General features: G+C 41.1%; 1 protein-coding gene across 1 annotated transcript in view; it reads left to right on the forward strand.

Annotated features, from left to right (window-relative positions):
* The window catches only part of prkg1l (protein kinase cGMP-dependent 1, like), a 63,629-nt gene extending 37,477 nt beyond the window's left edge, over positions 1-26,152 (forward strand). Inside the window, exons 9-19 of the mRNA XM_060930689.1 lie at positions 5,486-5,551; positions 7,640-7,708; positions 8,709-8,805; positions 8,994-9,133; positions 9,287-9,376; positions 17,200-17,341; positions 18,856-19,019; positions 19,257-19,379; positions 25,661-25,720; positions 25,820-25,886; positions 26,006-26,152. Coding sequence (XP_060786672.1) covers positions 5,486-5,551; positions 7,640-7,708; positions 8,709-8,805; positions 8,994-9,133; positions 9,287-9,376; positions 17,200-17,341; positions 18,856-19,019; positions 19,257-19,379; positions 25,661-25,720; positions 25,820-25,886; positions 26,006-26,092 — 1,105 coding nt within the window. The 3' untranslated portion in view covers positions 26,093-26,152. The remainder of the gene's footprint in view (positions 1-5,485; positions 5,552-7,639; positions 7,709-8,708; positions 8,806-8,993; positions 9,134-9,286; positions 9,377-17,199; positions 17,342-18,855; positions 19,020-19,256; positions 19,380-25,660; positions 25,721-25,819; positions 25,887-26,005) is intronic.
* The last annotated feature ends 1,015 nt before the right edge of the window (positions 26,153-27,167 follow it).

Genomic DNA, 27,167 nt, shown 5'->3' on the forward strand with positions numbered 1-27,167 from the left:
CCAAAGACATGCAGGTTAGGTTAACTGGTGACTCTAAATTGACCGTAGGTGTGAATGTGAGTGTGAATGGTTGTCTGTGTCTATGTGTCAGCCCTGTGATGACCTGGCAACTTGTCCAGGGTGTACCTCGCCTTTCGCCCGTAGTCAGCTGGGATAGGCTCCAGCTTGCCTGCGACCCTGTAGAACAGGATAAGCGGCTACAGATAAATTCTGTTCAAACTCAATAACAAGACTGCGATCATTTGAGATCAATTGAGATTGAGATCAGTTGTCAACTGTGCAGTGATGTCTCAATAATAAAACAGCGCTGAAAACCTGAGTTCGGAGCAGCATCCAAACATGGCCAACACTTCCCAAGTGCCACAGCGCCCCCCGTCACCAGAATTCTAACCTCAACACCGGTCTCTAATTAACCGGCAAGCACCTTCCCTATATAAGCTCAGCTCTCACACTCTGACTTTGCGAAGTATTGTCCTGTGTCCCCGTGCCTGACTTTCCCAAGCTGTTTGACTATCTGCCCGACTTCCCCTTATTGAACTCTGTTTACATTTATTTCTGACTTCATTCTGTCTCCTGATCTCTGATATTCTGCTCACTGATTGACTGACCCTTGCCAGTCCCTGACTACGTCTCCAGTTTCCCAATTTGGCTTTGCTTACAGTTTGTGATGCACCCGCTCTCCCCTGCATTTGCATCCATAAGTGCCTGCACCCTGACATGATGTAGTTGAGGTTGAAGAACTTTCAGAGCCAGAATTCACACACTATGTGGACACTGCTGGCAAATCTACCTCTGGGTAGGTTTTTCCCTGGGTGTCTGAGGGAATAGTGGTAAGGGTTACATTTGATTAAAATAAACCTTCCAGTTTAGGCCACACCCACTTTAGGTTTAAATTCAAATACAGTTAAGTTATTCCATGAAATCGAGTCGTACACGAGCTGATAGCTGACAAGGCATGTAGCACCGAGTTGGCTATAAGCCATGTACAACAAGATTGAGCGGAATAGCTGTTGTATTATATCCACATTCACTGGATTTTGCAAAACAGAGCACATTTATTTTTATTGTTTGCAAGTTCGATAAATAAAAACTTTGCGATATAATTCTTGAAAAATGCAATAATAATTCTTTAAAAATAAAAAGATACGTTCTTACCATCAAATACTTTTTGCTTTTTTTGTATTTTTTGGGGTTTTGTTTTCGAGGAGAGTTTTTAGTTCATCCTCGGTTGGTTCAGTAACACATGGCACCATTTTCTTCTTCTTCTTCTTCTTTAGTTTTTTAGCGGTTGGCAAACCAACTTAAAGCTGCATTACCGCCACCGACTGGGCTGGAGTGTGGAACAGGAGATACTGGGGGATGATGACACACGACTATATTCTTATAGCTATTTCTCTTTCTTTTAAAGACTTGATAAAGTGATATATCTGACTCGATGTGCTCCGCCATTTTGTTTTTCTCTACTCATGGTATATGAGCCGATATCCTAGTAGTAGAGTAGCCAATCAGAACGCACAATTGCTCATATCCAGTGAATGTGGATAGAAGAAATGCAGATATTTGCAGCACTAAACAACCACAGATGTGGATACAGATACAGATAATGGCATTGTGTTACATCCCTATTACTGAAAGTGAATGAATAGCTGTGGTAAATGTGTCACACCCACTACCCCCTACTCTTGAGTTAATGAATACGGCTCTGCTTTGTTTCATGATCTTTTTATCTGACTGCATGCTCCTACATGGATAAAAGTAAAATAATTCCCACGCCCGGGACTTTTGTTAGCCCCTACGGGATACCAGTGCTAACACAAATCACTATTGTAGAGATCTATTTCTAACGAATGGAGTTGTTTTCCAAAACCAACCCAACACCAAATTAATCAGGACTGCTGAGGCTGGTGCTTATCTCCAACCTGAACAACACATTCAGCGAAGTGTGAGTGTGTTGTTCAGGTTGGAGATAAACACCAGTTGCAGCAGTCTTGATTGTGAATAATTTTCTGTCCTATATTTGTTTTACACTAGAGTACACACTTTCACATGCTGTACCAGGGGCGTAGCCATCATTTTAGATGTGAGGGGGACAAATTGTTCAGAGGTCTATTGAGTGATTAATCATCCTCTCGCATTCAATTGCACCTCTCCTTCGCAGCTAAAGAACCACATAACCACAAACAGTACAGCGCCAGGGAACCGACTTTAGTTCTTTAAAATGATATACTATCAAAATCTAAAGTCAAAATCTATAAAGTAAAATTTATAAATAGAATTAATAGTAGTGACATAGCTAGTTATATTCTCTTCTCACCTGCGACCCTGTATAATCATCCCTGTTGGCCTCTGGTCCACTGTCTCCTCTCTCACCCTGCTCTTTCTATTGTGGCAATAAAGATTAAAAAATATGTGGAAAGCAACATTTTGAAATAGAATTAGGAATACAGTAATAATAAATCAGCAAATTCATGTACTTTAAACTTTAACTACCACAAAAATAAATTAAATCTTTACAAAAATAACAGTCAAAGGAACACAAATACATTTATATTATTTTCTACCCAGAAGTGAGTAGAGTAGCCAAAATAGTAATGTTACTCAAGTAAGAGTATTGTTACTTTAGAATAATATTACTCAAGTAAAAGTAAAACGTATTTTGCAACAGAACAACTCTTAAGAGTACAATTTATCCAAAAAGTTACTCAAGTAAATGTAACGGAGTAAATGTAACTAGTTACTACCGCCTCTAAGTTAGCTAGCTAGCTTAACTAACTAAATTGACATCTATTTGTCATCTTTTAGCTAAACATTATCTACATTCAGGGGCGGCACGGTGGTGTAGTGGTTAGCGCTGTCGCCTCACAGCAAGAAGGTCCGGGTTCGAGCCCCGTGGCCGGCGAGGGCCTTTCTGTGCGGAGTTTGCATGTTCTCCCCGTGTCCGCGTGGGTTTCCTCCGGGTGCTCCGGTTTCCCCCACAGTCCAAAGACATGCAGGTTAGGTTAACTGGTGACTCTAAATTGACCGTAGGTGTGAATGTGAGTGTGAATGGTTGTCTATGTGTCAGCCCTGAGATGACCTGGTGACTTGTCCAGGGTGTACCCCGCCTTTCGCCCGTAGTCAGCTGGGATAGGCTCCAGCTTGCCTGCGACCCTGTAGAACAGGATAAAGCGGCTAGAGATAATGAGATGAGATGAGATTATCTACATTCAACAGCATTACTCAACTTACACGGTTTGTTTGGAAAAAAACGTCTAAAAAGTCTTTAGCCTCTTGGCTGGTTTACTGAACATACAGAAGCGCTGCCCAGATCTGAATCACACCAAAGATACTCATACAATATTTTCTAAAGCGTCTCTGATCACACATGACAGCAGTGTTTGTTTGCCACCTTAGCTCCGCCTGCTCATGATGCGTTTAGAGGCGGCTCGGAAAAACGCGTTTCCACATGTTAAAAATGAGTTGAGTGGTTGTAATGGCTGGAAAAAAGTACGGGGGACAGAGGGCACAAATACGGGAAGTGCAGGGGACATGTCCCCCGCGTCCGCTATGCCCATGTGCTGGACTTTAGTATTGTTTCATATATGTACAGTGGCTTGCAAAAGTATTCATCCCCCTTGGTGTTTGTTATGTTTTGTCGCATTACAAACTGGAATTAAAATGGATTTTTGGGAGGTTAGCACCATTTGATTTACACAATATACCTACCACTTTAAAGGTGCACATTGTGGTTTTTTTATTTTGACACAAACAATAATTAAGATGAAAAAACAGAAATCTGGAGTGTGCATAAGTATTCAAACCCCCCCTCCCCCCAAAAAAAGTCAACACTTTATAGAGCCACCTTTTGCTACAATTACAGCTGCAAGTCTCTTGGGGTATTGCTATTAGCTTAGCACATCTAGCCACAGGGAGTTTTGCCAATTCCTCAAGGCAAAACTGCTCCAACTCCTTCAAGTTAGATGGGTTGCATTGGTGTACAGCAATCTTCAAGTTATGCCACAGATTCTCAATTGGATTGAGGTCTGGGCTTTGATTAGGCCATTCCAAGACATTTAAATGTTTCCCTTTAAACCACTCCAGTGTAGCTTTAGCAGTATGTTTAGGGTCATTGTCCTGCTGGAACGTGAACCTTCATCCCAGTCTCAAACCTATGGCTGACTCAAACAGGTTTTCATCCAGAATTGCCCTGTATTTAGTGTCATCCATCTTTTTTTCAGTCCTGACCAGCTTTCCTGTGCCTGCAGATGAAAAACTTCCCCACTGCATGATGCTGCCACCACCATGCTTCATTGTAGGCATGGTGTTCTCAGGGTGTTGGGTTTGCGCCACACAGGGCATTTCCCATGATGGCCAAAAAGTTCAATTTTTGTCTCATTTGACCAGAGAATCTTCTTCCATGTGTTTGGGGCGTCTGCCACATGTTGTTGGGCAAACTCCAACTGTGATTTTTTAAGCAATGGCTTTTTTCTGGCCACTCTTCCATAAAGCCCCACTCTGTGGAGTGCATGGCTTAAAGTGGTCCTATGGACAGATACTCCCATCTCCACTGTGGATCTTTGCAGCTCCCTCAGCATTATCATTGGTGTCTTTGTTGCATCTCTGATTAACGCCCTCCATGCCTGGTCTGTGAGTTTTGGTGGGCAGCCTTCTCTTGTCAGGTTTGTAGTGGTGCCATATTCTTTCCATTTTGCTATAATGGATTTAATGGTGCTCCGAGGGATATTCAAAGTTTGGGATACAACCCAACCCTGATCTATACTTCTCCACAACTTTGTTTGGAGGCTCCTTGGTTTTCATGTTGCTTGCTTAGTCGTATTGCAGAGTCAGGGTCCTTCCAGAACAGGTTGATTTATACAGACATCATATGACAGATCATGTGATGCTTTGATTGCACACAGGTGGATCTTAATCAACTAATTATGTGACTTATGAAGTGAATTGGTTGGACCAGCTCTTATTTAGGGGTTTCATATGAAAGGGGGTGAATACTTATGCACACTCCAGATTTCTGTTTTGTCATATTAATTATCGTTTGTGTCGCAATAAAAAAATTTTTTTTTGCACCTTTAAAGTGGTAGGCATGTTGTGTAAATCAAATGGTACTAACCCCCCCAAAATCCATTTTAATTCCAGCTTGTAATGCAACAAAACAGGACAAACGCCAGTGGGGATGAATACTTTTTCAAGGCACTGTATGTATGCACAATGCTAATTTTCTCCAGATTACACACTTCAAATCGCAGGGAATCTGCTGAAAAAAAAAAAAGCCAGTCAGTTTACAGTGAGAATTTAGATATTAGCTCCTGTACGATGATCCTGTGTCTTGCTTCACTTATTGAAAACCATTCTGTCCATTGGTAGTTTTTTCCCCTTTGCTCTTATTTCATTATGTCCGAAGCTAGCTTAGTAACGCATTTTCATCAGCATTACATAAATACATCAACTACATGTTAAATGTATATCTGATTTCCTTTCTTTTTTTCAGAGAGGTATCAAGGTCTTTGAGTGTTGTTTCTGCAGGTGATGTCACATGTCTGGTCATAAACAGAGAGTAAGTCTTTAACATCAAATAATGATCTTTTTAAATGGTATCAATCTACATACTGTATGTTCTAAATGCACAATCTCTCTCATATGATTTGGTGGAATCAAACATTTAACAGTTATTCCACGAAATCGAGTCGCACATGAGCTGATAGCTGACGAGGTGCATAGCACTGAGTCGGCTATAAGCCGTGTACGGCGAGCTTGAGTGGAATAACTAACTGTTTTATTCTATCCACATTCACTGGATTTTGAGAAATGGAGCATTTTTATTTTTTGTAAATTCGACAAATTAAAACTTCATACAAAACGTCCAACAAAATAATTTCTGTTTAGAATGCAAATAAACCGGCGAAACGACAGTAGCAATTTGTGAAAAATGCTATAATAATAATAATTCTTGAAAAATACAAAAAGATATGTTCTTACCATCAAATACTTTCATTCCATATTTTGTTGCTTTTTTGGTTTTTGGATTTTGTTTTCGAGTAGAATTTTTATTTGGTCCTTGGTTAATTCAGCAGCACGCACCACCATTTTGTTCTTCTCTACTCACAGTATATGAGCTGATAGCCTAGTAGTAGAGTAGCCAATCGGAGTGTGCGATTGCTCATATCCAGTGAATGTAGATAGAATAAATGTGTGTGTGTGTGTGTGTATATATATATATATATATATATATATATATATATATATATATATATATGCATATGCATATATATGCATACACAGTCCTGTGCAAAAGTCTTAGGTACATGCATCTAAAGAAAGAACCAAAAATGGCTTCAAAATAATGAAATGAAATGTTTCAATGTTTAAAAAATAGTATACAGTAAATCGTAAACAGTAAGCCCTAATAAATGGAACAAAGTCAATATTTGGTGTGAAACGGCCCTTTGCTTTAAAAAAGAAATAGTAGTCTCAGGTCCAATGAGTGCAGTTTTATGCGGAAATGAGCTGTAGGTTTTATTGAGCATCTTTCAGAACCAGCCACAGTTCTTCTGGACACTTTTGTCACACTCGCTTCTTCATTTTGCACCAAAACCCAGCAGCCTTCATTATGTTTTCCTTTTTAATCTGAAAAGTGCTTTCTTGTGAAGTAATATGCTGCTCAGATACAAACTTTTTTTTTTCTGTAACATTTAATTTTGTACTGGAAAATGAACATTTGGAAGTCAAATATTTTTTGTAGGGGCGGCACGGTGGTGTAGTGGTTAGCGCTGTCGCCTCACAGCAAGAAGGTCCGGGTTCGAGCCCCGTGGCCGGCGAGGGCCTTTCTGTGCGGAGTTTGCATGTTCTCCCCGTGTCCGCGTGGGTTTCCTCCGGGTGCTCCGGTTTCCCCCACAGTCCAAAGACATGCAGGTTAGGTTAACTGGTGACTCTAAATTGACCGTAGGTGTGAATGGTTGTCTGTGTCTATGTGTCAGCCCTGTGATGACCTGGCGACTTGTCCAGGGTGTACCCCGCCTTTCGCCCGTAGTCAGCTGGGATAGGCTCCAGCTTGTCTGCGACCCTGTAGAACAGGATAAAGGGGCTAGAGATGATGAGATGAGATGAGATGAGATTTTATTTGTACTGACTCGATAAGAAGAAGAAGCCTTTTTATTTGTCACATGCACACTCAAGCACAGTGAAATTCATCCTCTGCATTTAACCCATCTGAAGCAGTGAACACATGAACACACACACACCCAGAGCAGTGGGCAGCCATACTACAGTGCCCAGGGTGCGGTAAGGGGTTAGTGCCCGGGGAGCAGTTAGGAGTTAGGTGCCTCGCTCAAGGCCGCCCCATGTTAACCTAACTGCATGTCTTTGAACTGTGGGGGAAACCAGAGCACCCGGAGGAAACCCACGCAGACACAGGTATAATATGCAAACTCCACACAGAAAAGCCCCCCATCAGCCACTGGGCTCGAACCCAGAACCTTCTTGCTGTGAGGCGACAGTGCTAACCACTACACCACTGTGCTGCGAATGTAGAAGTCATACAATAGAAATCTCTAACAAAGTTTGTATGGAAAAAAAATAGGGTGTCTAAGGCTTGTGCACAGTACTGTATTTAAGAGCAAGTTCTGGTAAATTACCATATTCTCAGGTCTGTCATGAGGTTTATCGGCGCATCTGGAGACACAAAGGAGAATGGAAGCAATGAGCCAAAAGCCAGGTACGCGCTTTACTACCAACCCCGTACACCTTTATATCAGCAAAACACATTCAAGTGCAGTCAACTGAGTCAGTTCTTAATTCTGTTGGTCAGAATTGGATTGTTTTGTTGAATCACAACTCTGACTGCGACTAATAAGCCAGTTTGAAAGTAGCTCACGTGGCTTGGAGGGTGAAAGGTTTCTTCACCTCTTGCCCTCAGCCTCCAGAGAGCGATTACATCATCTCGAGATCAGTCCCCCCATGTCACCCAGAGCTCTGGGGGTGAGTCGCGAAGAAAGACAGGAACCCCATAAAGTTCGCAATCTTTATTCACAAGTCCCCAATGAGGCAAGAGAATACAGGGGATTTTATATGTGTGTGTTATCTGTGTGGATGAAGTGACATCACTGCAGAGGGTGTGTATGTGTGTGTATGACATCATTGCATGCTTCAGAGACTGTAGTGAAACCTTGAGCAGGTCACATCTTAATTACATCACTGTTCTGATGGAATGTTCAGATGTATGTGTGTGAGTGAAACCTTGGCGATGGTATACAATAACAAGATGTTCTTATGATATGATAGATATGATATGATATGATATATGATATGATATGATATGATATATGATATGATATGATATGATAGCAATGTGCAGACAGATATCAAAGATATCTTAGGTCAGAGATGGCAAAGGGCAAGATGTTCTGATAGAATGTTCAAAAAGATATCAATATTACGTCTCGAGCAATGTGTCTAGCTGAGACAGAAGGTAACAGAAGAATTCAATGCCTTCTAGCTGAAATAGTAAAATAGAATAGAGTAGAATAACTCCTTAACAATATTAAGAATAAATCCTTACAATTATTTATCCTTACAAAGGAATAAATCCTTACAGAGGGTAAGGAAGGCTTATAAATGTATTTATTGCAATTCCACCATCGCAAGCAGGAGACGCATTTAGAAATTTAGAAATGTCCAGATTACTTTTACACTGAACATGAACCTGAAATCTACAGGACTGCAGACGGAGGTGATGGACTGTGCCATGTCTCACTTAGTGATGTTCAGGTGCTGTGTAATGTTGGAGAAGGACGGTATAGCCACACACACCTGGTAAGAATGAAGGAGCGCTAATCGTACAGCTATTAAAGGTCTATCACGTGTCATTGAGATGTTTTTCTTGTACAACTCCTTGCCATAGCTCAGTGATTCACTGAATCTTTTCCTGAGAGTTAAATAAATTTCCATTTCTTAAAATTTCCACTTTGTCATCATACTCTGTGGTTCATCTTTCTCTTCAGGTACATTTGAAGAATGACACCAGCCGTGTGTTCATGTTAAAGGTCATCAGGAAACATGCTTTAGGGAGCTCCGGCAACAGAGCACGCATCCTCACTGAAAAACAAATCCTGATGGACGCTCGCTGTCCTTTCATTATCAGGTTAGTTCTCATTGCTCACAATGGCCTAGGACTTCCTGTCCAGCTGGGTTGGATATTTCCAGAGTCTCAGAGTTTCTCCTAAGATGAGAATGTGATCATATGTCTGTTCATCATTTACATGTCTGTTTAAGAGTATATCCTGTTTTCTCTCAGGTTGCATTGTACATTTAGAGACGCAAAGTGCCTCTACATGTTGAAGGAGGCGTGTTTGGGTGGAGATTTGTGGACTTTACTAAGAGACAGGTAACTCCTGGTGGAAAATAGGAACTGATGTTAGTTCACTTGTGAATGTACACTCAGTGGCCACTTTAATAGGAATACCAGCACACCTGCTTGTTTATCCATCCATCCATTATCTGTAGCCGCTTATCCTGTACAGGGTCATGGGCAAGCTGGAGCCTATCCCAGCTGACTATGGGCGAGAGGCGGGGTACACCCTGGACAAGTCACCAGGTCATCACAGGGCTGACACACAGAGACAAACAACCATTCACATGCACACCTACGGTCAATTTAGAGCCACCAATTAGCCTAACCTGCATGTGGGGGAAACCGGAGCACCCAGAAGAAACCCACACAGACACAGGGAGAACATGCAAACTCCATGCAGAAAGGCCCTTGTTGGCCACTGGGCTCAAACCCAGGACCTTCTTGCTGTGAGGTGACAGTGCTGACCACTACACCACCGTGCCGCCCCTGCTTGTTTATGCATTATCTAATCAATCATGTGATACAGGTCAAGAGCTTCACATCAAACACCATCATGGAGGAAAAAAATGTGATCTTGTGGAATGTTTGTTGGTGCCAGATGGGCTGGTTTGACTATTACTTCTTCGTCTTATAGCTGGCGATGGCCATAGGGGCACTCTACAGCCAGACATTTTAACAGTCCATCATTGGTGTGTCTAGAGCATTTGAACTTGGCAGAACCCAACCTTGCTCTTGCGGAAGGCAGTCGCATTCTCTCCCTCCCCTTATCTTTCCTGCTTCTGCTCTGCTGTCTCATCTAAGTGTGTATATTCTGAGAGACTCTCTCCGCATTACTCTCCGAACTAAAAACCATGGAATTGATAAACTGGTCTCTTCATGCAATTGGCACAATCTTCTCGACGAGAAGCCTGGGTTCGGGGGAACCAGCTTGTCCTGCCGGAACGTTCGCAGCTGGCTATATGATGGACATGGGAGAAGTGGCGGGTCGTGTGCCTGGCGGTTCTTTCTGTTGAGGACATTGAAGACATCTACCTATTCAGAACCATGATTACAGGACTTTTGCTGATTGGATTAGGCATTGCCCTGGTTTATTGAGGAAATCAGAAAATGGTGACAGCTGATCAAAGCTCCATAAAGCTGCCCGACATGATTGAAGCGGTGGGCAGAGCTGTCGACACTCAGACTGTGGCTATTCAGAACTTGACCCGCAATGTGGATAATATCTTGGAGAAGCTTTCGGCTTTGCAATGGAAATTAGATCATTTTGGAGACCAAGATGGACATGGACATGCGGCGTAGGCATGAAAAGAATGCGTCTGCTCGCTAAGACCAAACAAATTCCAATCTTATCTATTTCGGCTCCCTAGCCAGCATTGGCCTTGGTAAGGTCATTGCTGGGGCAACAATAGGGTCATTCCGTGCCAACTCACCTAAGGGTCCCCACATCACCGTCTCAGATTTTGCTCAAAAAATTCTATAATCAAGAATCATATGTTTGTACCACACATGCAAAATATTAGCTCCCAATTCATTGTAGTTTTGGAACTACTGGCCTTTGAAATTTTGATGTCAAAATACCACATGACGAAATGGCTCTTTCCCCAACTTCAGAGACCCATAACTTTTTATTGCAGCTATCTAGACAGTTGTGTTTGCAGATTCTTACTGAATGATACCCACTCTTTTCAAATCTGTTGTCAGAAAGCCTCTGAAGGACATACGTTTTGCATAATGGGAAGCCAAAAATGACGTTTTGGCCAAAATCACATAAAATTCATTAAAACTCTAGGGGGCATAGTAGAAATATGAAGCTAGTTAGATTTTTTTCCTCACTACATAGTATTTGTAGGGTTGTTATCTGTTCACAGAAACATATTTTGCCATGAAATTTCAATTCCTGAATTTACAAAAAAAATTTTAACATCTTACGTCCTTTCCGAGGGGGCTAAAATAGGGCATTTTCGCCATCTTATTTGGTCATGTGGCTAGGGGTTTAGGATCTTCAAATTTTTTGTGAAGATGCTCTCATATAAGATGTAACTACTCCCTGATTTTTTTTAACAAACGCCCCTTGCTTCATATTTTAATAATTTTTTTTGTACATGGACAGTTTCATCATTTTTCACTTTTTTCCACATTCAGAACTCTGTAACTCTAAATTGGAAGATTCCTACTAGCAGCTATTTCAGATTTACATACACTGACACACAAATTTTCATATTTTAGTAGTTGTATGCCCAAGAAATTCATATTTTTCTTTCTATTGGGACCTAAAAACAGCTATTTGGCCAAAAATGACAAAAACGCTGGGCAGCTTTTAATAAACAAGGGAATAATAAAGGGGTGTTTTGCACACAAATTAAGGCTTATAAGAACCTAATCTAGGCATACACATTTCCTGAACAACTTTTTCTGTATTGTATATTATTTTTTGCAATTAGAAAATTTTAGGTATAATTGCAATTTTTGTTGAATATCCTTGGAAAATATAGAAAAATAACAACAAAATTCTGGAGTAGTATTTTTTATATACTTCAAGGTTGTGTAAGCACAAAACATTTAGCAATGAGGTTTTATTTACATATTAACACATTCAATGATCCATGATCATGATGTTGAAAAACATCACAAGATTTGTACATAATTTAAAGTCAAATATGGGCATCCGTGATAATGGGTAATTCATTCACAGGCAGTACAGTTTCATGTGATGTGCTAAGACACTCATAAACTGTCATCTAGTAGTACATAAGTTAAAACTTAAGTCTTTCACAAGTTTGAAGTCATCCTCTGTTAGTTGGTAATGGCGTCCCCCACTTTTTATGTTTGGGGCCTCTACCACACAAAGGACATGAAGCAAAGGCACCCAACATTCATCTTTCCTGCTTTGTGGTGGCCATGAGAATGTGTTGCCTCGTCCTTGTCTCATGAAATTGACATACACATCATTTTCTTCTTCATTTCTGGTGACAATATTTCCAATGTACCATTTTCTGTCATAAACACAGGCAATATATTTGCCTGGCTGGTACATATTTGGTGCAGATTGGGACATTTGGCTTGGGGCCTGTAACTGGGACTGTAAAACTGGTGTGGTTTCAGGTCCTATGTCCACTACCGATGATGGTACCACATCAGAAGAAACCCTTCTCATCTCCAGCTGAGTGGGTGCAATTGGGCAGAAGCTGTGATGAGATCTTGTTCCAGGATAGAAAAAGTCACCACATCTTTAATTTATGAGGAAAATAGCCCATTCCCTCCAGAACTTGAAAAATATCAAGTCAACATTTTTGTCATTTTTGGCCAAATAGCTGTTTTTAGGTCCCAATAGAAAGAAAAATATGAATTTCTTGGGCAGACTACTACTAAAATATGAAAATTTGTATGTCAGTGTATGTAAATCTGAAATAGCTGCTAGTAGGAATTTTCCAATGTAGAGTTACAGAGTTCTGAATGTGGAAAAAAGTGAAAAATGATGAAACTGTCCATGTACAAAAAAAATTATTAAAATATGAAGCAAGGGGCGTTTGTTAAAAAAAATCAGGGAGTAGTTACATCTTATATGAGAGCATCTTCACAAAAAACTAGAAGATCCTAAACCCCTAGCCACATTAACAAATAAGATGGCAAAAATGCCCTATTTTAGCCCCCTCGGAAAGGACGTAAGATGTTAAAAAATTTTTTAAAAATTCAGGAATATAATTTTCATCGCAAAATATGTTTCTGTGAACAGATAACAACCCTACAATTACTATGTAATGAGGAAAAAAATCTAACTAGTTTCATATTTCTACTAGGCCCCTTTGAGTTTTAATGAATTTTAAGCGATTTTGGCCAAAATGCCATTTTTGGCTTCCTATTATGCAAAAAGTATGTCCTTCAGAGGCTTTCTGGCAACAGATTTGAAAAGAGTGGGTATCATTCAGTAAGAATCTGCACACACAACTTTCTAGATAGCTGCAATAAAAAGTTATGGGTCTCTGAAGTTGGGGAAAGAGCCAATTTCGACATGTGGTGTTTTGACATCAATATTTCAAAGGCCTGTAGTTCCAAAACTACAACATAATTGGGGGCTAATATTTTGCATGTGTGGTACAAACATATGATTCTTGATTAGAGAATTTTTTGAGTAAAATCTGAGACGGTGATGTGGGGGAGTTCCTGAAATTTAGGTGAGTTGGCACGGAATGACCCAATAGAGATCTTGCAGTCACGTGACCGGAAAGTACACAACCGCCATCGTGTCGGTCAAAAACACTGCTGAATACTGCTGCACTCGTGTACAGAATGGATCAATTTCAACCGACGGACTACACGGCTCATTTTTCTAATGAACAGATAACTAGATATATGTCTAAAATAAACGATCTACAGATTTGTGACCCTTATGGCTTTCCGGACTGAGTTTTCACGACCGGATTTTGAACTGCCAGCGGAATACCCGGACGTGTATAATTACCTCATTAACTTTCCCTCGCTGTTCAGTGGTGAAGCACTGCGTGCCTATAAATCTCTGGACAGTTATCTTTACAGAAATTCAGGATTTGTCAGCGACTCAGATGTGGCATCTTGTAAACAAGAAAATGATCCTCACTGGATGGGTAAGTCACTTAAGTATTGAGTATAGCACTGACCAGCCGATTATAGAATAGAATAATGTAATTCCAAATCGTCCGTGTTGTTTACATGGATCTGGTGTTGGAGAGGTAGAGGCTTGGCAGTGGAGATTTGAGTGGCTGTTTTCTGAGCTTAGTCAACAGGCCGGCTCTGCAGCCTCGCTTTTGCTTCGGCTCCCGGCGCCGCCTCCTTCGCTTTGCTTCCAATAACAATCCACGGAGACCCCGCTGGTCTCGCAATCTGGTCTCGTCCGGAATGTTTTTTGTTTTTTTTCTCGTCCAGAATGTTGTGCATGCGATGGAAATCGCTACAAACTGTCATTTTCTGCTGGAAACCAATGTCCAGTAAGTCCATACGGTTGTAGTGGATATTGAAGTCCGGTACAGACGAACAACACGCAAAAATACACACAAAAAACATAAAAAACGTGCACAGGTAGGGAGAGCTTGTAGCCGCAGCCGTTGTAGTAGAATTGTATATAGTAGGGTTTTCCAAAAGAAAAGGTAGAAGTAAAAGCAGAAGTAGAACCAGAAGTAGAAGGCGGAATATGGCGTTTGACCGACACGATGGCGTCTGTCACAATCTGGATCGGCTGTGACGTCACATGCAAGATCTCTATTCCCCTGGAGAACACTGCTGTTAGACCCTCTCTTCGAAATTCCTTCCCCCACTCCTCGCTTTTCACCCCCAGTGTGACAAGCAGGTGGGTGACCAGCGCCCTCATGGCTGCAGGAGCGGACGGCTGCTTGCTTGCGCTGGGTTACCTCTACCTCCTCCCCTCCCCCTCTACCCCCCACCCCTGATTGCCCCCCTTCCCCCTCCCTCCCAAGTCCCGTGTTATGATGTAAAATGTACTTGTGTTTTCTTGTGCTTATGTGCTGAGGTTTTTTAATGTTCCCACACTGTACTCCCACAGGAGCATAGAGTGGGGGTGTTTTTTTTTCTCCTCTCCTTTCCTCATGTTCTCTGTAATTTCTTTTTTTCCGTCTTCCTGTACTGCCCCCCTCTGTAAGGACAGGTTGATGGTCAATTTCAAAGGTCAAACAGCGATAATAAAGGGTTCATTCATTCATTCTCCAATGGACAATTTAGAGTAGATAATTAGCCTAACTGCATGTCTTTCAACAGTGGGGGAAACCAGAACACCCAGAGAAAACCCAAGGGAAGAACATGCAAACGTCACACAGAAAGGCCCCTGTCGGCCACTGGGCTTGAACCCAGAAGCTTCTTGCTGTGAGGTGACAGTGCTAACCACTACACCACCATGCCATCCTTGACAGTTTCAGGACCATCCAATAAACAGCAGTTCTGCACCTTGTTGTTTAGAGAGGTCAGAGGAGGGTGGCTAGACTGGTTTGAGGTGAAAGGAAGGCTACAGTATCTCAAATGACCACTCTTTACAACTGTGGTGAGCAGAACAGTATCTCAGAACAGAACAAAATATTCAAACTTTGAAGCGGCAAACTTTGAAGATCACATCAGGATTCACTCCTGTCAGCCAAGAACAGGAATCTGACACTACAGTGGGCACAGGATCACCAAAACTGGACATTTGAAGATTGAAAAAAGCCCACAAGACATTTTTCCAATCTTCAAATGTCAAGTTTGGTTGAGCCTGTGCTCACTGTAGCGTCAGATTCCCGTTCTTGGCTGACAGGAGTGGAACCTGATGAGCTCACTAGATGTTTTTCCAATCTTAGATTAGATTAGATAAAACTTTATTGATCCCTTTGGGAGGGTTCCCTCAGGGAAATTAAGATTCCAGCAGCATCATTACAGATAAACAGAGAAAAGAAATAGAGAAAAACTTCTAGATAAATTAAAATAAATTAAGTATTTACATATACAAATATAAAAAGAATAAGATATGGGGAAGGGGGGAGGGGGAAAAAGGGGGGAGAAGGGGGGGCAGCAGGAGAGATATTGCACTTTATATTGCACATTATATTGCACATTGTCCGGTATTGCTTATTGTTAGGCTAGGCTACTGCTCCTTCCCGTCCTCTGTCCTCCTGTTACCCCTCCTCCCCCCCAGAGAGGAGTTGTACAGTCTGATGGCATGAGGGACAAAGGAGTTTTTAAGTCTGTTCGTCCTGCACTTGGGAAGGAGCATTCTGTCACTGAACAGGCTCCTCTGGTTGCTGATGATGGTGTGCAGAGGGTGACTGGCATCGTCCATGATGTTCAATAGTTTGTCCATAGACCTCTTCTCTGCCACCATCACCAGAGAGTCCAGCTTCATGCCGACCACAGAGCCGGCCCGCCTGATCAGTTTGTCCAGCCTGGATGTGTCCTTCTTGGATGTGCTGCCCCCCCAGCACACCACAGTGTAAAACAGGACACTGGCGACCACAGACTGATAGAACATCCACAGGAGTTTCCTGCAGATGTTAAAGGACCGCAGCCTCCTCAGGAAGTATAGCCTGCTCTGTCCCTTTCTGTATAAGTGATTGGTGTTGCAAGTCCAGTCCAATTTGCTGTCCAACCACAGCCCGGGGTACTTGTAGGAATCCACAGCCTCCACCTCGACTCCTAGTTTCAGTATGGTGTTCCTATTAAACTGGCCATCGTGTGTATTCTTACTATCCAAAAATAATTAACAGTTATTCCACGAAATTGAGTTGTACTGATAGCCAACTGATAGCCAACGACATGCATGGTGCCGAGTCGTCTATAATGCATGTACGACGAGATTGAGTGGAATAACTGTTTTATTCTATCCACATTTACTGGATTTTGAGAAACAGAGCATTTTGTTTTTATTTTTTGCAAATTTGATAAATAAAAACTTTGTACTAAACGTCCGACAAAACCATTTCCGCTTAGAATGTAAATAAATTGGTGAAATGACAGGAGCAATTTGTGAAAAATGTTATAATAATAATAATTCTTGAATAATAAAAAATATACATTCTTATCAAATACTTTCATTCCATATTTTGTTGCTTTTTTGTGTGTTTTTTGGGGTTTTGTTTTCGAGTAGTTTTTATTTAATTCTTGGTTGGTTCAGCAACACGCTCCGCCATTTTGTTTTTCTCTACTCACGGTATATGAGCTGATATTCTAGTAGTAGAGTAGCCAATCAGAGCCCGCGATTGCTCATATCCAGTGAATGTGGATAGAATAATACATATTATATTGTTATATAGTATCATCAATTCACACAATTTGTCTTCAAATTCATACTACAGTGGCGTTATCCCTCGAGGAAAGTCCTATCCCTTCCGTGTTCATTTCAGGGGTCCATTTGATGAAAACGCAGTCCGTTTCTACACAACCTGCATTCTGGAGGCTTTGAGATTCCTCCACGGCCAAGGCATCATCCACAGAGACCTGAAACCAGACAACGTGCTGCTGGATCAGAAAGGATACGCCAAACTGGTGCAGTGTTCTCTTCTTCACATTCTCTACAGACTGATACTGAAAGGATGATCATTTTCTCTACACAGTACTTGGACTAAATTTTATTTGTCAGAGACAGCAAAATAATCAATTATTCAGTCATTCAGGTTCATCTATTTGTATTATACTGTATGATTAAGCAAAAATATATGTCATTGTATGTGTTAAAATGTGAGGAATAAAACATGACTAGATGTGCTCTTATAGAATAACATGTGCCAAAGTGTTTTATTCCTCTTACAGTGGTGCTTGAAAGTTTGTGAACCCTTTTGAATTTTCTATATTTCTGCTTAAATATGAGCTAAAACATTATCACACAGATCCTAAAGGGAAAGAAAGAAAGAAAAAGAAAGAAAGGAAGGAAGAGAAAAATTATGGAGGGAGGGAGATTGGGAAAGAAATAAATAAATTATGGAGGGAGGGAGATTGGGAAAGAAAGAAAGAAAGAAAGAAAGAAAGAAAGAAAGAAAGAAAGAAAGAAAGAAAGAAAGAAAGAAATTATGGAGGGAGGGAGTTTGGGAAAGAAAGAAAGAAAGAAATTATGGAGGGAGGGAGATTGGGAAAGAAAGAAAGAAATTATGGAGGGAGGGAGATTGGGAAAGAAAGAAAGAAAGAAAGAAAGAAAGAAAGAAAGAAAGAAAGAAATTATGGAGGGAGGGAGATTGGGAAAGAAAGAAAGAAATTATGGAGGGAGGGAGTTTGGGAAAGAAAGAAAGAAAGAAAGAAAGAAAGAAAGAAAGAAAGAAATTATGGAGGGAGGGAGTTTGGGAAAGAAAGAAATAAGTTTGGAAAAGAAAGAAAGAAAGAAAGAAAGAAAGAAAGAAGGGAGGGAGTTTGGGAAAGAAAGAAAGAAAAAGAAAGAAAGAAAGAAAGAAAGAAAGAAAGAAAGAAAGAAAGAAAGAAAAAGAAAATTATGGTGGGAGGGAGGAAGTTAAAGAAAGAAAGGAGGAAGTTTGGGAAAGAAAGAAGAAAGAAAAATTATGGTGGGAGGGAGTTTGGGAAAGATACAAAGGAAGGAGTTTGGGAAAGAAAGAAAGAAAGAAAGAAAGAAAGAAAGAAAGAAATTATGGAGGGAGGGAGATTGGGAAAGAAAGAAAGAAAGAAAGAAAGAAAGAAAGAAAGAAATTATGGAGGGAGGGAGATTGAGAAAGAAAGAAAGAAAGAAAGAAAGAAAGAAAGAAAGAAAGAAATTATAGAGGGAGGGAGATTGGGAAAGAAAGAAAAAGAAATTATGGAGGGAGGGAGTTTGGGAAAGAAAGAAATAAGTTTGGGAAAGAAAGAAAGAAAGAAAGAAAGAAAGAAAGAAAGAAAAGATTGGCCTGCTATCTGGAACGCTAAGACCAAATTTAATAAAAAATATCTCTCCTTTCTCTGTCCGTCTCTCTCTATCTATTGCTCTTTCTTTCTTTCTTTCTTTCTTTCTTTCTTTCTTTCTTTCTTTCTTTCTTTCTTTCTTTCTTTTGTATGTCTGTTTTTCTCTCTCTCTCTCTCAGGCAGGCTTCGGCTCTGCTAAGCAGCTTGGCTCTCTCCAGAGAACCTGGTCATTCTGTGGCTCAGCAGCTTACCAGGCTCCAGAGATCATTCTGCACAAGGGTCACGGTGTGATGGCAGATCTCTGGGCTTTAGGAGTTTTTGTATACGAGTTACTCAATGGCAGGTGAAAGATTACAACCATCTCCACGTAACATATTCCTTCAAAACTGTGTGTCTAAAATAGCATTCAAATAAACTCCTTCCTTAATCCAAAAATGGTCATTTGTGTCTTCTAAATATTCAATATGCATCATCGATATGATCATTTCAGCCGAGTATTTATAATCTACAGTACTGTACACTGATACACAGATGCCATAGTCCAGTATTTCACTTTCACTGTGTATCCCGACCCCTGCAGTCCTCCATTCTCAGGCCCGGATCAGCTAAAGATCTGTGCAGCCGTTTTGAAGGGAATTGATGCGGTTGAGTTTCCGGAGACCATCAGCAATCCTGTGGCTGATTTCATCAAACAGCTCTGCAGGTAAAAACACCAGGAGAGGGGTTTTTTTTTTAAATTGAAGCAAGAGCTTCACTTGGTTGAGCGACAACTAGCTATTGTTGGCAGATTCGATATTGTTAATAAGCACTGATCTTCAGCTGTACAAGGATTAAAGGCATTAATGGAATAATCCACCCTGAACAATGGGCATATTTAACAGTTATTCCATGAAAATGAGTCGTACATGAGTGGATAGTCGATGAGGCGCGTAGAACCAAGTTGGCTATAAGCCATGTATGACGAGATTGAGTGGAATAACTGTTTTATTCTATCCACATTCACTGGATTTTGAGAAACAGAGCATTTTTGTTTTTTGCAAAATCGGTAAATGAAAACTTAATACAAAAAGTCTGACAAAATCATTTCCGCTTAGAATATAAACAAACCGGCAAAATGACAGGAGCAATTTGTGAAAAATGCGATAATAATTCTTGAAAAATAAAAAACATATGTTCTTACCATCAAATACTTTTATTCCATATTTTGTTGCTTTTTGGGTTTTGTTTTCAAGTAGGAGTTTTTTATTTCGTCCTCGGTTGGTTCAGCAACACGCTTCGCCATTTTGTTTTTCTCTACTCACGGTATATGAGCTGATATCCTAGTAGTAGAATAACCAATCAGAGCCCGCGATTGCTCATGTCCAGTGAATGTGGATAGAATAATAATCTTTATCATTAAAATGGCCTCCAAAATTCATTTTACAATGAATTTTTGATTTGACTTTTTAGTTTCTTTCATGGAGGAAACGTTACCCACAATGCAGACCAACTTCTTGTTGGTAGTGATGTCAGTGCAGCAGCGCTTTAGTTTTCAGGCTAACACTACCGTCAACATCTGAGTGATTTTGTAGCCAAGAATGGTCCAAGGATGTCTCTTCTGATGTTTGAAGAAGAAATATGCAGGAGATGGTGGTTCATGTGATGTGGTGTGATTAAAATAAATCGCACAAGATTCCTAGCCATCCATGAATTCTGGATGGACGCTGAGTGTGTTGGTTCCGAGTCCAGTTTCGCCGAGTTTTCATTGGTCTTCATCTTAGAACAGTTGGATATTTTCTAAGCAGGGGCGATTTCTCAGAGACAACAAGGGAAGCTGAGCTTCCCCTAAAATTCTCTCCCCAAACTGCGGCGTCTACGACGTTGAATTCTCATTAAAACAATAACTTGCATAACATAATATATGCCCAAGATTGTATTTATGTTCATAACTATCCTGTAACTTATTTGAGTGATGTCTGACGAACTTGCAGTTCGCTACGAGAATCACCTTTGTTGCCAGGCTGTAACCTTTCTTATTTCAATGGTCTCTATGGACAGGCAGCAGTGTTGCCAGATTGGGCGGTTTTAAGTGCATTTTGGCGGGTTTTGAACATATTTTGGGGTGGAAAACGTCAGCAGTATCTGGCAACACTGATCGGCAGCCGGGTATCCGTTGCAGTCTATGAGAGGGCTCTGAACAGCCAATTTCGGCTAGTTGTTATTGGTTAAAATCAACAAAATCGTCACTTCTGGGACTAAACGAGACAGTGGGAGGGACAAGAAGCCAGGCTGATGAAGGATTATTGGAGGTAGTGTTTGAAAGACATGAGGAGAGCGGTACTTCGGCGAGGAACACGGAAGCATGATCAGTCAGTCCCTAGCGGATGTCGAGAAAGTGTAGTCGTGTGCCAAAGTGCTGTCCGAATTTCTTTTCATATAAACGTTTCTTCTCATTGATGTCTCTGTACATTACTCTGTAAATAAATGTAAATATTACTCGTTATGCTCCGTTAACTTTCATCCATTCTATCAGTTTGATCATTCGTGAATTCACTCGTTTATTTCATTTGTAGTTCAATCTGGTTGTAGGCTAGCTTGAGGCTTATTGGGATCTGCAGTGCTAGCTGCTAACAGAAATTGGTAAAGTCTCTGGAAAGCACAACCAGCTGGTATGACAGGGTCACAGACCATTTTCTGGAAAAGGAGCGGAGGGCAGAATTTGTGTATAAATAGGGTTCATGTTCATGAATCTGAAGTATATACACACTTCAGTAATGTTTAGAGAATGGTGGGCTCTGTGTTATAGGTTATACCTGGGTATAATATTCAAGGTTCTGTGTGTTGCATAGCCTACCTGGTTATGAATTTCCAGACTGTGTTGCAGATGATGTTCAAGGATGTGTTGCACAGCTAGGTGTTGTGTTAAAGACTCTGTGTTACATATCAGGGTATGATGTTCAAGGCTCTTCGTTGAATAGCCAGTGATTTTTGGATGTTTGATATTTTTGATTAAGGATATGAGGCACTAGCCTGGCAAGCCAGACTATAACATGAAATGTACAAGCAAAAATACTTTCTGCCACTAGGTAGGGTTGTCTAGTTCACTATGCTAATGGGGCACACCTTTCTATGCTTTGATATCCGGCCTACAGGTTTTACGATGAATGCGTAAAATGGGCTTCCCGTTTTAAAAACCAGCAGCCGCCACTGTTTCTAAGAAACCTGGGAACTAGGCACAAAAAAAAGGAGTTATGTATCCTCAGTGTAGCACTAGAAGGAGAAGCCATGAGATCTAATCACTAAGTCCAGTCAGAGGCAACCCCTGGGGAGCGCCATTTCATGAGACTTTCACTTGCAGAAACTGAATGCTATTTGGTCGGGTCGAAGTTGCACATCACAGGATATTAAACATAACCCTGCCTCAGACACTTTTCCACAAGCAAGCGGAAAGAAGACCTTTTGTTTTTGCTGAAAAGAAACTACATCTCGTCTAATGAAATTGATCTTAAGGCAAATGAAATTTTGTCCAGGACGGTTTTTCTGATCAAATACATTCATGAATATTTCATATCTTACATCTCTGTGTAATACAGTAGCTTGCATAACTTTTCCACATTGTGTTATGTTGCAATCTGGAACTGAAACAGACTTAACTGGGATGTCGTTATTAGTTCATCTGTCCATAAGGCTGATGAGCCGTTGCCATGGCGTGGCATCCGTCATCCACAATTCAGTGAAATCGTATCTCGTCCATCAGTTCTCTACAGATTTCCATTCCGATTGTTTTGTTTGAAAGAACTCCTCACTCTGCACAAAACTTGGTTGTTGCTTTGTCAATTTTTTTTTTTTGCTAATGAGTGAGTAATTACAGTGGTGCTTGAAAGTTTGTGAACTCTTTAGAATTTTCGATATTTCTGCAGAAATATGACCTAAAACATCATCAGATTTTCACACAAGTCCTAAAAGTAGATAAAGAGAACCCAGTTAAACAAATGAGACAAAAATATTATACTTGGTCATTTATTTATTGAGGAAAATGATCCAATATTACATATCTGTGAGTGGCAAAAGTATGTGAACCTTTGCTTTCAGTATCTGGTGTGACCCCCTTGTGCACCAATAACTGCAACTAAACGTTTCCGGTAACTGCTGATCAGTCCTGCACACCGGCTTGGAGGAATTTTAGCCCATTCCTCCGTACAGAACAGCTTCAACTCTGGGGTGGGTTTCCTCACATGAACTGCTCGCTTCAGGTCCTTCCACAACATTTCGATTAGATTAAGGTCAGGACTTTGACTTGGCCATTCCAAAACATTAACTTTATTCTTCTTTAACCATTCTTTGGTAGAATGACTTGTGTGCTGAGGGTCATTGTCTTGCTGCATGACCCACCTTCTCTTGAGATTCAGTTCATGGACAGATGTCCTGACATTTTCCTTTAGAATTCACTGTTATAATTCAGAATTCATTGTTCCATCGATGATGGCAAGCCGTCCTGGCCCAGATGCAGCAAAACAGGCCCAAACCATGATACTATCACCACCATGTTTCACAGATGGGATAAGGCTCTTATGCTGGAATGCAGTGTTTTCTATTCTCCAAACATAACACTTCTCATTTAAACCAAAAAGTTCTATTTTGGTCTCATCTGTCCACAAAACATTTTACCAATAGCCTTCTGGCTTGTCCACGTGATCTTTAGCAAACTGCAGACGAGCAGCAATGTTCTTTTTGGAGAGCGGTGGCTTTCTCCTTGTAGCCCTGCCATGCACACCATTGTTGTTCAGTGTTCTCCTGATGGTGGACTCATGAACATTAGCCAATGTGAGAGAGGCCTTCAGTTGCTTAGAAGTTCCCCTGGGGTCCTTTGTGACCTCGCTGACTATTATACAGAGGTGGAAATACCCGGGTGCAGAAAGTAAAAACCCTGCCACATTTTTGCTCCAGCCAATTCAATGAACCAGCTGATCCTAAGTACCACATCCCCTAAGCCAGGTTGATGAGCTAATTGGTGAAATCACCTGTGTTGAGAGCACAGGCAGAAGGAAAACCTAAGCAGGACTTTTACTTTGTCAATCCAGTTTTTCCACCTCTGCTATTATACACCTTGCTCTTGGAGTGATCTTTGTTGGTCGATCACTCCTGGGGAGGGTAACAATGGTCTTGAATTTCATCCATTTGTACACAATCTGTCTGACTGTGGATTGGTGGAGTCCAAACTCTTTAGAGATGGTTTTGTAACCTTTTCCAGCCTGATGAGTATCCACAATGCTTTTTCTGAGGTCCTCAGAAATCTCCTTTGTTCGTGCCATGATACACTTCCACAAACATGTGTTGTGAAGATCAGACTTTGATAGATCCCTGTTCTTTAAATAAAACAGGGTGCCCACTCACACCTGATTGTCATCCCATTGATTGAAAACACCTGACTCTAATTTCACCTTCAAATGAACTGCTAATCCTAGAGGTTCACATACTTTTGCCACTCACAGATATGTAATATTGGATCATTTTCCTCAATAAATAAATGACCAAGTATAATATTTTTGTCTCATTTGTTTACCTGGGTTCTCTTTATCTACTTTTAGGACTTGTGTGAAAATCTGATGATGTTTTAGGTCATATTTCTGCAGAAATATCGAAAATTCTAAAGGGTTCACAAACTTTCAAGCACCACTGTAAGCCAAATTGGAGCGCAGGTGGCCAAGTGGTTAGAGCGCTTGACCGCTAAGCGAACGGTCCCTGGTTCGAGCCTCGGCTCGACGGGGATCTGGGGCTCGCTCCCTGTCCACCCAGCAGTGAATGGGGACCTGGTGGAAACACTGGGGAAAGTTAAAGGCGGCGAGGAAAGGAACTGGCCACCCTACCTCACTATGCCGATGGCCCAGGACAAGTGCGCTCTCTAACAGGCACTCCCCCAATGTACGAATTGTATATGGGACTCCCCTTTGCTTTGTAAGCCAAATTAATGCATTTTCCAGGCCTCTCACTAGAATTGTATCTCCTCTCTAATTTCTCATCCGATTCCAGTTCTGATCGATGTTTTTGGGTAGATCTTCCATTGAGGAACAAAACTTGGTCATTTGTTTGTTGATTTTCCTGTTGTAAGCAATTTCTTTATTTTCAGTTCAATCATGTCTCCTCCCTCAATTCTTAACGGATTTCGGTTCTGATTGTTTCGTTTGAAAAAGGTAGTCATTCTGTATACAACTTGCTCATTGTATTGTCAGTGTTTTGCTAACAAACTGCTAATTAGGTCACCTTAACGACTTTTCGGACTTTTCATTTGACATTTCTTCTTGTGGTTCTCACCTGATTTCAGTTCTGATTGATGTTTTGGGTAGATCTTCCCTCAGGGAACAAAACTTGGTTTTGTTTGTTTGTTGATTTTCCTGTTGTAAACACTTTGTTTACAACTTTGTTTATTTTCAGTTAAATCTTATCGTATCTCCTCCTTCAGTTCTCAATGGATTTCAGTTCTGATTATTTTGTTTGAAAGAACTCGACCTTCTGCACAAAACTTGGTCGTTGTATTGTCAATTTTTTGCTATTTAGTAATTAGGACAAATGAACACATTTTCTTCTGACTAGAATTGTATCTCCTCTCTCATTTATCATGCAAATTCAGTTCTGATTGATGTTTTGGGTCGATCTTCCCTCGGGGAACAAAATTTAGTCCTCTGTTGATTTGCCTGTTGTACACAATATGTCATGGAGGTTGGTCCTCTCTCACATTGTCACATTTCGGTTCTGTTTGATCTTTTGGAAGTCATGGTTGTTTTGATGGCAGGCCAGATGAGCGACTATGTCCTTGATGTTCTGGTATGTCATTACCCAGACTTTTAGTGGATGGTCTTTTGGCAGAGTCAAAACTTATGCAAGCCACTGCAGTTGCACACACTGTCATGTCTCTCAGAATAGCCGTGCTGTTTATTCCACAATGCTCCGTTTCATTCAGTGGATTTGCCCATCTGTAACTAAGGTCATTTATCACGCCACTTTCAGAGACAATCCCAAAGACAGACTGGGCCGGAGGAACGGGGTCAGAGACATCCAAGGACACAAGTAAGAGCACCGGATCAGTAAACTAAAGACTTTCTTTCACCTCAATACAAAATAAGGTGCAGATTCTTTTTATGTACTTCCTGTGTGTCCTTCCTTCAGGTGGTTTGAAGGATTTGACTGGGATGCTGTGTGTAAAGGCTCACACACTCCACCTATATTACCACATGTAAGAACAGCAGAGCACACACATCCTCTTCAAATACACCAGGAGAACCTTGTTATGAATTTGACATGATTCATAGCAGGTTTGTTATTGGATCATCCTGCTGTTTTCCTTTCTTGCAGATCCAAGACTTTTTGGATTGTTCCAGCAGCGAGAATCACACAGATTCATCACCCGTAGATGACTCGGACTGGGACAAAGACTTTTAATCTCTCCAGTGGTCAGATATTAAGGGATGGAGTATGTGAAAAACTGTTATGAAGGACATTCTTTATTAAATACTGAAAAAACATCAGTCAGTGGAAGTTTTATATAAATTAAACGAGTAATAAACGAGAATATAAATTATTTTCTATTTGGTTAAATCTAATTATACTCTGTTTCTATGATTTGGATAAGTTATCTGTAGGGGAGAGCAGGGAGACTTGGGACAGTTTTCAGCTTTTGATGATGACGATGCCCTTTATTGTCACTAGTCACATGTACCAGCGAAATTAGCCGTCAACCTGTCCGTACATATACAACATACAATTGACATAGGGTAGACAGGACAGGAAGACAGGGATGAAGATAAAAAGGAAACACAACATGAGGAGAGATCAGGAAAAAAAAGAACATCCCCTCCACTATGCTCCTGTCAGGAGTACAGTGTGGGAACATTTAAAAAACCTTTGCACAAAGCACACAACACCACAAGTACACTTTAAACACAGGACTTGAGGGGGGGAATCAGGGGTGGGGGGGGGGAGGGTAGGAGGTAATCCAGCGCAAGCAAGCAGCCGTCCGCTCCTGCAGCCATGAAGGCGCTGGTCACACACCTGCTTGTCACACTGGGGGTAAAAATGGTGACCGCGGAAAGTTAGAGAAGGAATGCGAGAGTGTCTCCCGGCAGTGACCTTCAGGGGGAAATGTTACCTCAGGAACGGCCTGAACCGAAGCCGGTGCTGTCTCAGGGAGCCGAATGTCGATAAGATATAAATTGTTTGGTCTTTCCAGACGCAGTCTTTGCACGTCCACACCGCTCGTCCATATCTGTCCATTCCGTCCATTCTATTCAAATTGATCTCCGAAAAACGTATTCCTTGCAAAGCTGAAAGCTGCTCCGAGATAACAACCATTTTGTGGTTAAAGTTCTGAATGTCCACAGTCCGAGTGCCAACAGCTTTGCCCACCACTCCAATCGTATCGGGCAGCTTTGTGGGGCTTTGAACAGCTGTCACCGTTGTCTGAGTTCCTCGATATACCAGGGCAATGCCTAATCCAATCAGCAAAAGTCCTGTAATC

This window comes from Neoarius graeffei, chromosome 10 (genome assembly GCF_027579695.1).
Source record: "Neoarius graeffei isolate fNeoGra1 chromosome 10, fNeoGra1.pri, whole genome shotgun sequence".
Classification (NCBI taxonomy): Eukaryota; Metazoa; Chordata; class Actinopteri; order Siluriformes; family Ariidae; genus Neoarius; species Neoarius graeffei.